Source organism: Penaeus vannamei, chromosome 26 (assembly GCF_042767895.1).
Source record: "Penaeus vannamei isolate JL-2024 chromosome 26, ASM4276789v1, whole genome shotgun sequence".
In the NCBI taxonomy this organism is placed as follows: Eukaryota; Metazoa; Arthropoda; class Malacostraca; order Decapoda; family Penaeidae; genus Penaeus; species Penaeus vannamei.
The window spans coordinates 31,949,693-31,962,192 of NC_091574.1; the positions used below are offsets into that span (position 1 = coordinate 31,949,693).

Below are 12,500 nucleotides of genomic sequence, written 5' to 3' on the forward strand. Positions count from 1 at the left end.
CCTCTCTCTCTCTCCCCTCTCTCTCTCTCCCTCCCCCCCCTCACTTTTTTTTCATTTAGCCGTTTGATCTTTTGTTGCTAATTTTCCTCTTTCCACCCACTAAGGGACACACCTTGTCTCTGAAATTGAAAGACAGGTGTTTACATAACGAGAAAAAAATAGGCTAATGGGTTCTTCGAAATGGGTCGTATTATTATATTTTATTTCGCTAATAGGATCTCTGGGTTGTTACCGACGCCCAAGGAGGTTATGCTCTTGGTTACGTTGGTTAGTGTGTTTGTTTGTTAGATGGTTAGCAGAATATCTCAGACAGTTGTGAACAGATTTTTTTTTTTTTTTTTTTTTTTTTTATCAGAGGCGTGTCTTGGCCTAAAATTTGATGACGTTAGATTTATGGTGGTAATAAATAGTTTTTTTTTTTAATGGTTTTAAATGGTTACCCCTTTTGCTTTGGTAATAGAAGTAACCATTATTACCATTACCTTTATTATTTCCGCCAAGGGGGTTAGATTTACGGACGTCACCTCTGTACTTTAGAAGAGGTGATTTTAATGTCATTCTTGAAGTGTGAATATTTTTATATTGTGTCAGTGACCCTATTGCCTTGGCGGCGGTATGCGCTCTGTGAGTGCTTCTAGTATTCCTTAATTTCATTTAAAAATATGTTGCGTTCGTGCAATTACACACACAAACAAACAAACACACAAGCACACACCCGTCTGTACGTGCAATTACACACACACAAACAACCCATCCCCCTCTGTACGTTTATATACACAATGGACCCTCGATTCGAAAAAAAAACTACATGCCCTCTCTGCCATGGACACTCTCACCCACGGACACTCCCACGGACACTCACCCACGGACACTCACCCACGGACACTCTCACCCACGGACACTCACCCACGGACGCTCTCACCCACGGACACTCTCTGCCACGGACACTCTCACCCACGGACACTCTCTGCCACGGACACTCTCACCCACGGACACTCTCTGCCACGGACGCTCTCACCCACGGACACTCTCACCCACGGACACTCTCACCCACGGACACTCTCACCCACGGACACTCTCACCCACGGACACTCTCTGCCACGGACACTCTCTGCCACGGACACTCTCACCCACGGACACTCTCACCCACGGACACTCTCTGCCACGGACACTCTCACCCACGGACACTCTCACCCAACGGACGCTCTCACCCACGGACGCTCTCACCCACGGACACTCTCACCCACGGACGCTCTCACCCACGGACGCTCTCACCCACGGACGCTCTCACCCACGGACACTCTCACCCACGGACACTCTCACCCACGGACGCTCTCACCTACGGACACTCACCCACGGACACTCTCACCCACGGACACTCTCACCCACGGACGCTCTCACCCACGGACGCTCTCACCCATGGACACTCCCACGGACGCTCTCACCCACGGACACTCTCACCCACGGACACTCTCTGCCACGGACGCTCTCACCCACGGACACTCTCACCCACGGACACTCTCACCCACGGACAGTCCCACGGACGCTCTCACCCACGGACACTCACCCACGGACGCTCTCCCTCGTAAGCCTGGCACACGGCCCCACCTGCGCAGCCCCCGCCGTAGCTTCTCCGAAGGCCTGACGAAAACCACCTGTTTCGGGTTTCTCTTTCAGCTGTCCGCACCTGATCTGCGTTTCGGATCCTTTTTTCGCTACTTCTTTTCGTTTCTTTTTGTTTTGTTTCGCTTTCTCGACTGAGTTCTCTGTTCTTTTTTTTTCGTGTCTGTCTGTCTGTTCTTTTACTTTCTGTGCCTCTGTCTCTCATTTCCCCTCTTTCTCTTTCTAACTCTCTCTCTCTCTCTCTCTCTCTCTCTCTCTCTCTCTCTATATATATATATATATATATATATATATATATATATATATATATATATATATATATGTATGTGTGTGTGTGTGTCTGTGTCTGAGTGTGCGTGTGTGTGTGTATGTGTGTGTGTGTGTGTGTGTGTGTGTGTGAGTGTGTGTGTGTGTGTGTGTGTGTGTGTGTATGTGTGTGTGTATGTGTGCGTGTGTGTGTGTATGTATGTGTGTGTGTGTGTGTGTGTGTGTGTGTGTGTGTGTGTGTATGTATGTGTGTGTGTGTATGTGTGTGTGTGTGTGTGTGTGTGTGTGTGTGTGTGTGTGTGTGTGTGTGTGTGTGCGTTCCCCGTCTCTCACTCTTTTCATCACTGTCTTTCTGTCTGACTAGCTGTCTATATATCTCCATCCAAATCAATTCTCGTTTCTATTCACTTTCTCTCATCTCTCGTCCTCTTACTCTCTCCTTCTGTCGATTTATATCTTTGTGCTATATTTCCATGTTTATTCTCCATCCCTTTCTCCCTTTTTTTCCTCTTTTTACTTCTCGATTTTATACAAACATAACAAGAGAAGCAAAGATGAACAGACACGCAAAAGGAAATGAAAGCCACACGAAAGGTAAATGAAAATAATAAAAGGAGAAACGAAGCGCAACAGCAGAAACCCGAGCCCCAAGCACTGCCAGAACCATCCGACCGCTGGCAGATAACAGTGCCACATGAGAGTGCCAGGAACCCTGCTCCTACACCCCCCCTCCTACTCCCTCCACCCCCTCTCCCTCCACCCCCCTCCTACTCCCCCTCCCTTCTGAATCCGTGGGACACCCCCTCCTACTCCCCCCCCTTCTGAATCCGTGGGACACCCCCCTCCTACTCCCCCCCTCTCCCTCCAACCCCCCCCCCCCCCCTTCTGAATCCGTGGGAATCTTATCTGGGCGAGAGACGGGGTGTGTCGGACAGACCTCTCGCGCTTCGCAATGAGATCGAGCAATTAACTTTTTTTTTGTTTTTGTTTTCCTTTATTTAATCGGACGGGATGGGTTTAATCGATTGATGTTGATCGCAGGGATAGGGAGGGATAGGGAGGGGATGAAAGAAGGAGCGAGAGGAAAGGGGGAGGGATGGAAGGACGGGTGGGGGGGGTGGGGGGGTGAGACGTTAAGTTATATACACACACATGAATATATATATACATACATACATATATATATCACTCCAGCTGCCTTATGAAGCCTAACAGATGTTTTAAGACACTCACACACGCACACACACGCACACACTCGAACACACACACACACGTACACACACACACTCGAACACACACACACACACACACACACACACACACACACACACACACACACAAGAAGCAGAAACTCCCTTCGCCCCAAATACCCAAATTCTCCGATGCCACCACCAGACCGCCGCGTTTCGCCACCAGGTCATCCCGCGCCCTCGGATGCCCTCCGTCGCCGCCGCCGCCGGGCTGGAGCGATGACCTTTGGCGATGCAAGGGCCCCTCTCTCTCCCTTATCCCTCCCTTCTCGCTCTCTTCTCCCTCCCTTCTCCGTCCGTTCTTCTCTTCTCCTTCCCTTCTCCCTTCCTTCTCCTTCCCTTCTCCCCTTCTCCCTTCCTTCTTCCTTTCTCCCTCCCTTCTCTCTGCTTTCTCCTTCCTTTCTCCCTGTTTTCTCTCTCCCTTCTTCCCTTCTTTCTCGCTCTCTACTCGTTCCCTTCTCCCTCCCTTCTCCTTCCGTTCCCCGCGGCGCTAAAAAGTGTGTAGCTACATGAGCGGCGGCCGTAACTTGTAACGTGAGCGAGTGGCGGAGGTGCCGAGGGGCGTCGGGTGGATGGGCGTGGGCGGAGGGGGGGAAGGGGTGGGCGGAGGGGGAAGGGGTCTGCGGGGGAGGGGAAGGGGTGGTGGAAGGGTGGAGGAAGGGAGGAAGAGATGGGCGGTATGGGCGGAGGGTGGCCAGTTTAGAGGGGCGAGGGTGGGCGTGTTGTTGAGAGGAGGGATGGGCGGTTTGGGGGCGGGGAAGGAGGCGGCGCAGAGGGAAGGGGGTGGGCGTGGGAGAGGGTAAATGGGATGGGCGGCGTGGGTGAGAGTCCAACGCCAGTTTTAGACGGCAGACTTTTCTCTCTTTTTTTTACCGACAAACCCCCCACAGCGCGTAGGGGTCATCCGTGCATTCGTTACGGCGGCGGAATCGACCTTACGGAACGGAGGGCGTAGTCCTGTCTTGCCTCCGAAGCGTCCCGACGGGTGAGTGGTTCCTTCACACGCCCACAGGAGCTCCGGACACCACTCTGCACTAAGTACTTTATGGTCCCCGTTCGTGCGAGTCCGAGGAAGGTGTCCAGGGGGCGGTACTTGGCTCGAGAACCGGTTGTTTATGGTCTTTCGCATTCTCTCTCGTCCTCTTTCTCTCTCTCTTCGTTGCTTCCTCTCTCTCTCTCCGCTGTTCTCCCAAATTCTTTTTTTTACCTTTTCTTTCGTTTTATCAGTCTACCTACCTTCCTTTTCCGTCCTTCTTTCTTCCTTGCCACCATCTTTATTAGATCATACGAACAAATCATGTATACACTTATTCTTATTCTTTTTCTTCTTTAGTAAACAGTTTCTATTTCAATTTCATCCCCCCCTCCCCCTCTCCTCTCCCTTCAGTGTTTCTTTATCAAAGTTGTGTTGAAGCGAATCCCTCCCTTCTCCTCCTCCTCCTACTCCTGAGATGGGCCGCGGCACACACTTTTGTTTCTGCTCCGTTTTTTTAAATTCGTTTCCTTAAAAAAAAAAAAAAAAAAAAAAAAAAAAAAAAAAAAAAACTTTGTAGGCAATTCAGATTTTTTTTATTTCGTTTCCTTTAAAAAAAATCTAGGCAATTCAGAACTAGGAAGTAAACGAGTCTATTGATTATCCTCACTCTTATGAAGTTATTTTAAAGGGTTATTAATTATCCACAGGCGAAAACAATCCGGTATCTGAAAAAGTTCTTCAGCTGAAAACCTTTGAACATGTGTCGAGTGTGTTTGCATTTTTTTCGTATATTACATTTACTTTTCGGTTATATTCTCATATCTATTTTCATTCGCATTTTTCTTCGTCGTATTCTTGCATTCATCTTCGTACATACTTTCTCTCGGTCTGTCTCTCCCTCTCTCTCACTCTCTCTCACACTCTCTCTCTCTCTCTCTCTCTCTCTCTTTCTCTCTTTCTATCTCTCTCTCTCTCTCTCTCTCTCTCTCTCTCTCTCTCTCTTTCTCTTTCTCTCTGCTGTCTACCATATTTTTCGTCATGTTATTGTGTCTATTTTCATGTTCTCATTATCATCTCATTCCTGTATTTAGCATCTTCCTTGTTAGTCTTATTCTTGTTGTTGTCTTGGTTCGCTTAAGCACATATATTGCATTTATAGCCTCGAGGAATTAGGTTTTTTGGTTTGGTCATATTTTTCTTAGAGCGATCAGATTTGCAGTCTATGATTAGGATTATATCTTGGAAGTACTTGAAAAGATTTATTTTATGTGTCCCAAGATCTGTCTCTGTGTGTCTCTCTTTTTTTCTTTCTTTCTTTCTCTGTATGTCTGTCTGTCTCTATCTCTCACTCTCTCTCTCTGTCTATTTCTCTCTCTGTCTATTTCTCTCTCTCTCTCTCTCTCTCTCTCTCTCTCTCTCTCTCTCTCTCTCTCTTTCTCTGTCTCTCTTTCTCTTTCTCTGTCTCTCTCTTTCTCTCTCTCTCTCTCTCTCTCTCTCTCCCTCTCTCTCTCACACTCTTTCTTTCTCCCTCCCTCCCTCCTTCCTCCCTCCCTCCCTCTCCCCTCCCTAACACCTCCCCCTCCCTCTTCTCACCCCTCCCTCCCTCCCTTTCCCTCTCCCTCTCCCTCTCCCTAACTCCCTCACCTTCTATCTATTTTTCTCTATCTCCCTTTCCTTCCTCCCTTCCTTTCCTCTCTAACCCAAATACAAACAGAGAGAAAAATAACCTCTCAGATCGGTACAAATAAACAAATAAATAAATAAATACATGTAGGCGTTACATAATTATGAACAGATTCCGTTAGTGAACAAGAGAAGCCAGTCTGCACATGAACAGCTGACTTGTCTCGGTGCGGTTGTATGTTCATCTTTTGGGTCGTGTTTCCCTTCTGGTGTCTGTTCGTTCTTGTTCTTATTCTTTGGACTTTTCAGCTCCTTCTTCTTCTTTGATTTTTTCTTCTTCATTTTTTTTTCTTCTGTTTCTTCTTCATTTTTTTCTCCTTTTTGTTCTTCTTCTATTCCTTCTTTGTTTATTTTTTGTTCTTTTCTTCTTCTTACTGTTTTTCTTACTTTTTTCTTATTATTCTCCCTTTTTTATATATTTTTAAAACATTTTCTGCTTCTTCTCTTTCCTTCTTCCTCTTTCTAAATCTTTTTTTCTTTGTGATTCGTCTTCATTTTTCTTGATCTGAGAGAGAGAGAGAGAGAGAGAGAGAGAGAGAGAAAGAGAGAGAGAGAGAGAGAGAGAGAGAGAGAGAGAGAGAGAGAGAGAGAGAGACAGAGAAAGTGAGAGAGAGAGAGAGACAGAGAGAGAAAGAAAGAGAGAGAGAGACAAAGAAAGAGACAGAGAGACAAAGAGGGAGAGAAAGAGAGAAAAAGAGAGAGAGAGAAAGACAGACAGACAGACAGACAGACAGACAGAGAAAAAGACAGAGACAGAGGGAGAGAGAGAGAGTGAGAGAAATAAAGAGAGAGAGAGAGAGAGAGAGAGAGAGACAGAGACAGAGACAGAGAGAAAGAAAGAGAGAGAGAGACAAAGAAAGAGACAGAGAGACAAAGAGGGAGAGAAAGAGAGAAAAAGAGAGAGAGAGAAAGACAGAGAGACAGACAGACAGACAGACAGAGAAAAAGACAGAGACAGAGGGAGAGAGAGAGAGTGAGAGAAAGAAAGAGAGAGAAAGACAGAGACAGAGAGACATAAAGAGAGAGAGAGAGAGAGACATAAAGAGAGAGAGAGACAGACAGACAGACAGAGAGAGACATAGAGAAAGAGAGAGAGAGAGACCCTGCCTTGACCAGCGATGACGAAGTAGCTGTTTTGCATCCCCCATTCATTCCTTGCATTACGTCAGCAACACGTCAAAATGTCAGTCTTTAATGTCAGCAGGGGCACTTTTTTTGTTTTTTCGTTTTTTCTACTTTTTCTTTTTCTTTTAAAGGTTGGGGGCGGTAATTATTTTGATGATCTTATTCAGTTTCTTGTGTTTATTTATTTTTTTATTTTTATTTATTTTGTTTGTATGTTTTTTGTTGTTGTTTTTTTGTCTTGATTTCCGTGTTTATTTGTGAAAGTTTATTTGTTTATCTTATATTATGTTTAGCTGCGGGTGTCTCTCCTGATTCATATGCTCTTGTTTTTTCTCTCATTCATTTCTTTATTGTCTATATTTTTATTAATTTCTCGATTCTTAAAAAAAGTCGAACAATTGGAAAAAAAATGCTCATATATGCACTTTTTGTTTTTATTATTATTTTTTTCCCAACAGCTTTGCTAACCATAACCGATACAAACAGTATTAAACAGAACAATAAGTGAATAAATAAAACAGATTAGACAAATAACAGAATAGATAAAAAGAAAAAAGAAAAAAAAAACATCCGAGTGTGTTTGGCGTTTCTGGGAAAGCCTTGGCCTCCCCCCCTCCCCATCCCCACCTCCCAACCCACCCCACCTCCCCCCTCCCCCCCTCCCCTCCGAGACCCTCGCCTCGGTGACGTCAGATTTAAATTCGGTTCATTAATCAGGTCGCGCAAGTGTGACGGACAGGAGGGGGTGGCGGGGAGGTAGGTGGGGAGGGGGGGAGGGGAGGGGATGGTGGAGGGAGGGGGAGGGAATGGGGAGGGGAGGAGGGGGGAAGGGGGAATAGTGGAAGGGGAAGGGGGATGGAAGGAGGGAGGGAGGGAGGTAGGTGGGGAGGGGGGACGGGAGGGGAGGGAGGGGCTGAGGGGAGGGAGGGGGAAGTGGAGGGAGGAGAAGGGGAATGGGGAGGTGGGGAGGGGGTGAGGGGGGAATAGTGGAAGGGGGAGGGGGAGGTGGAGGGAAAGGGGAGGCGGGGAGGTAGGGGGGGGAGGTGAGGGGAAGAGTAGGAGGTGGGTGGGGGTAGTGGGGGGTGGAGGGAATGTGGAGGTGGGTGGGGTTGGGGGAGGTGGGGATAAGAGTGGGAGGGGTGATGGTGGGAAGAGGGAGGGAGGGAATGGGGAGTGGGAGGAGGGAAGGGGATATGGGGGAGAGGGAAAAGAGGGGAAGTAGAAAGTGGAGGGTAAGGTGGGTGGTGAAGAGTGGGAGGTGGGGAGATAGAGGAAGGAGTGGGAGGAGGTGGGAGTAGAGTAGAAGGAGGATGGGAAGGTAGAGAGAAGTGAGGGAGAATGAGAGGAGGGGAGGGGGTAGGTGGAGGGGGAGGGGGATGAGAGAGAATGGGGAGGTGGGAGAAGAATGGAGAGGAGCACTGGTAATAGTGATACTAAACAGGTGGAGGTGATGGGAGGAGGAGGGAATAGTGGAAAGGGGGAGGGAGGTGGAGGGAATGGGGAGGTGGGTGGGGGGTGGTGAGGGGAAAAGTAGGAGGTGGGAGGGAGGGGGATGGTAGGGGAGGTGGGGAGAAGAATGGGAGGGGTGATGATAATACTTAATACGAAACAGCTTTATTTGATCTTAATAACTGAACAATGTGTCCCTCTGCAATTTAGTAAAAAAAAATATTTAATAAACAAAAATTTAGTAAAAATCTTGATCAAAAATAAATATCTTGAAGAACCTTATGATTGGAGGTGGTTTGTGGGAAGGAAGAAGGATGGGGTAAAAGGAGGTGTCAGAGAAAGAGGAGGAGGAGGAGGAGAAAGAAGAAGAGGAGAAGGAAGAGAAAAAGGAGGAGGAGGAGAAGGAAGAGGGGAAGAATGGGAGGAAGAGGGGGAAGAATGGGAGGAAGAGGAGGAGGAGGAGGAAGAATGGAAGGCGGAGGAGGAAGAGGGGGAAGACTGAGAGGAGGAGGAGGAGGATGGGGGGCGTATATGTGGGGGTGGGGGAGAGGAGATGGGGAAAGTAGCAGAGAAAGAGGCACAAGATGAAGAATGGAGGAGGTAGAGATGGAGAAGAATAAGAAATTAGAAGAGGAAGATAAGAAAGAGGAAGAGGAGATGGTAGAGGTCTCAAAGAGGGAAAGAGAAAAGGGAGGAGGGAGAGAAGAGGAGGGAGAAGGGGGCGGGATGAATTTAATAGGAAAGCGGGGGAGGGGGGGACAATAGAAAGGCGGTCTGAGTGCATATGTGTGTATAAGTGTGTGTATGTTTCTGTGTGTGTGTGTGTGTGTGTGTGAGTGTGTGGAGGGTGTGTGTGTCTGCGTCATAGCTTTCTTTACCTTTCAGTCTAATCAATTCTGATAGTTTTAATCTCGCTTCGATATTAAATTAATCACTCTCGCTTCCATTCCAAAGCATTCCCTCCTTTATACACACATACAGACCACCTCCTTTGAACACACAAAAAAATACCCGAGTTCTTTGCCCCCTCATTGCAGTTCCTGTCTATCGCATTGATGTTGCATGATCCATCGTCACTCGCCCCAGCTTGCAAGAGTGTGAAGTTGCATGGGACGTTGACGAGGCTCTGGTCACGTGTTGATTCACCTGTTGCTCTGTGCGCTGTGCAATGGTTGGTCTTTGAGGCGTCTGGGTTTGCGAGTGGGCGGGGTTGTTGTTGTCGTTGTCGTTGGGGTTATTGTCGTTATTGTTGTAGGTATTGTTGTTGTTATTGTTATAGTTGTTATTATAATTGTTATTATCATTGTTATTATCATTATTTATTATTATTATTATCGTTATTATTATCATTGTTATTATTATTATTATCATTATTTATTATTATTATTATTATTACTGTTGTTGTTGCTGTTGTTGTTACTGTTATTGTTATTACTATTACTATACTACTTTTGCCATTATTGTGGTTGTTGTTATCATTACCATCATCATTATTATTCATGATGTTGATGATGATAAGAATGATTACGATGATGATGATGATGATTATCACTTTCATTATTATCATTATCCTCATCATCATAATCATAATCGTTTTCATTATTGTTATTGTTATCATTATTAATATAATTGTTATGTTGTTATTATATATTAATATTATCATTATCATTATTATTGCTGTTGTAATTACTGTTTTTATTATTATTATGATTATTGTTATTATCATTATCAATATCACTATTATTATTATTATTATCATCATTATTGTTATTATTATTATGAACTGTTATCATTATTGTGGGTGCCTGCTTTATATCATTTTTGTTAATCACTTTTTTTCTATTTTGTCATATCCGTTATCATTGCGATTGTTACTTCTCTGTTCCTCTTATTTTCATCTTTGTTTCGTCCTTCGTTTTCTGTTTGTTTTCAGTTTTCGTTTTCTTTCTCTTTCTTCCCTTCCTGTTTCCTTTTGTTATTTGTGTGTCGCTGTTATTGCTATTATCGCTTTAATCAATTCCTTTTTCTTTAGTTTCATGGTTGGAGTATTTCAAATTGCTATATTTTTACTTCTATTATCATTATCAAAATAATTACCTTTTTTGTTTGTTTCCTTCTCATTATCCACGTACTCATCCAATTATCATTAATATATATAAAATATATCTATATATACACACACACACACACACACACACACACACACACACACACACACACACACACACACACACACACACACACATATATATATATATATATATATATATATATATATATATATATATATATATGTGTGTGTGTGTGTGTGTGTGTGTGTGTGTGTGTGTGTGTGTGTGTACATACATATACATACACATACATACATACATATACATACATCCATATACATACATATATATGAATACATACATATACATGTATAAGGACACCCAGTCTAAGCGACTGTGTGCGAACATGATCATTTAATACAGTAGAAGTGACCCAGTTGTTCCTAGTGATCATGGTGCGCCATCGTATCGCTGTTATTACTGACCCTATGGCTAATTTTTAATAATTTTGTTATTTATTTACTTATCCATCCACGCAATAACCCCTCAAGGTATTAAATATAATATCGAATCGCAACCAAAACGGTCTATCACAGTAGCAACCTCCTCAAACAGTACCGCATAAGACCCCTTCCACTCTCCGACTTTTCAAACGAGAGAGATTTAACCGCGCTTATTTTTTCCCTCTTTTTCCTCTCCCTCCAGGACCCGGATGGCCAGCGGGGATCCAGTACAGGTCAGTCGACACCCAGCAGCCGAAAGTGCAGAAGCATATCGTCGGCCTTCACAATATCCTGCGCGCCAAAGTCACTCCGACGGCCGCCGATATGTTAGCGATGGTGAGTGTAAAGGGAGCGAGGGTGAGTTATTTTGGTCATATTTATGGGAAATTCATTAATGTAGAAATATATAAACAAAATATTAAAGGGAGAAAGAAATCTAGAGAATGTGTGAGGAAGTGAGTGAGTGATTGAAAGACAGAGTGAATGAGTGAGAGAAAGAAAGAGAGAGAGAGAGGGGGGGAGAGAGAGAGAGAGAGAGAGAGAGAGAGAGAGAGAAACAAAGAAAGAGAGAGAAACAAAGAAAAGAAAGAGAAACAAAGACAGAACAGCGAATCGACTACGAAAGCTCCTAGATACTTCAACATTTTTTTTTCTTCTGTTGCCGCGATTCCAGGCTTGGTACGACACGGCGGCGGAGCAGGCACAGGCTTGGGCGGAGCAGTGCGGGTCGGACTCGGAGGCTGACCACCCGAGCGTGAGGTGGACGTCCCGCTACGGCGCCTGCGGTCAGAACGTCTTGGTGTCGGCCAGGAAGCGCCACTGGTGAGGGGACTTGTCTGGAGGAGGCCTGGGGGGTCGGGGGTCGGGGGTCGGAGGGGAGAGGGGAGGATAGAGGAAGAGGAGGAGAGGGAGTAATAATAATGATGAAAATAATAATAGTATTATTGATAATAATAATGATGATGATATTAATAGTAATGATAATTATAATGATGCAGATAATAATTATAATGATAATGATAATGATAACTATAATGATAATGATATTTACAATTATAATGATGGGAAGAGGAAGGGTAAAATGAGGATATTAATGATGAGAATGAGGATGACGATTATTATACGGATGAGAAGGAAGAGTACTCGGCTTAGTCTCTTTTTTGCCTCCATGAACGAAAAGTGGACATCACAGGTGGATGATAACGCAGAGAGCCCCTTGCCACTTGAGCAAAGCTTACCGTAGCAACGATGCTCTACCCCCCCCCCCCCATACTCTAACCCCTCCCCCCCTATTCCAGGAGCTTCGTGATGCACATGCTCTACCCCCCCCCCCCACACACACACACACATACGAGAACCTTCATAATGCACATGCTCTAACTTCCCCCCCATTCCAGGAGCTTCGTGATGCACAACTGGTGGAGCGGCCGCCGCACCTTCACGTACGGGGGCGACAGCAACAACTCCAGCGCCGTGTCAGCCTACACCCAGATGGCGTGGTACAACTCCCACCAGGTCGGCTGCGGCTTCGCTGAGTGCTCCGAGCCCGGCGGGAAGACCTTCTTCAGATACG

General features: G+C 45.4%; 1 protein-coding gene across 1 annotated transcript in view; it reads left to right on the forward strand.

The window, feature by feature from the left end:
* The window catches only part of LOC113808453 (uncharacterized), a 179,061-nt gene that overhangs the window by 164,894 nt on the left and 1,667 nt on the right, over positions 1–12,500 (forward strand). The window contains exons 3-5 of the mRNA XM_070140338.1: positions 11,130–11,263; positions 11,601–11,749; positions 12,325–12,500. The exon at positions 12,325–12,500 is cut by the window's right edge and continues 19 nt beyond it. Of these exons, the coding sequence (XP_069996439.1) occupies positions 11,130–11,263; positions 11,601–11,749; positions 12,325–12,500 (459 nt within the window). The remainder of the gene's footprint in view (positions 1–11,129; positions 11,264–11,600; positions 11,750–12,324) is intronic.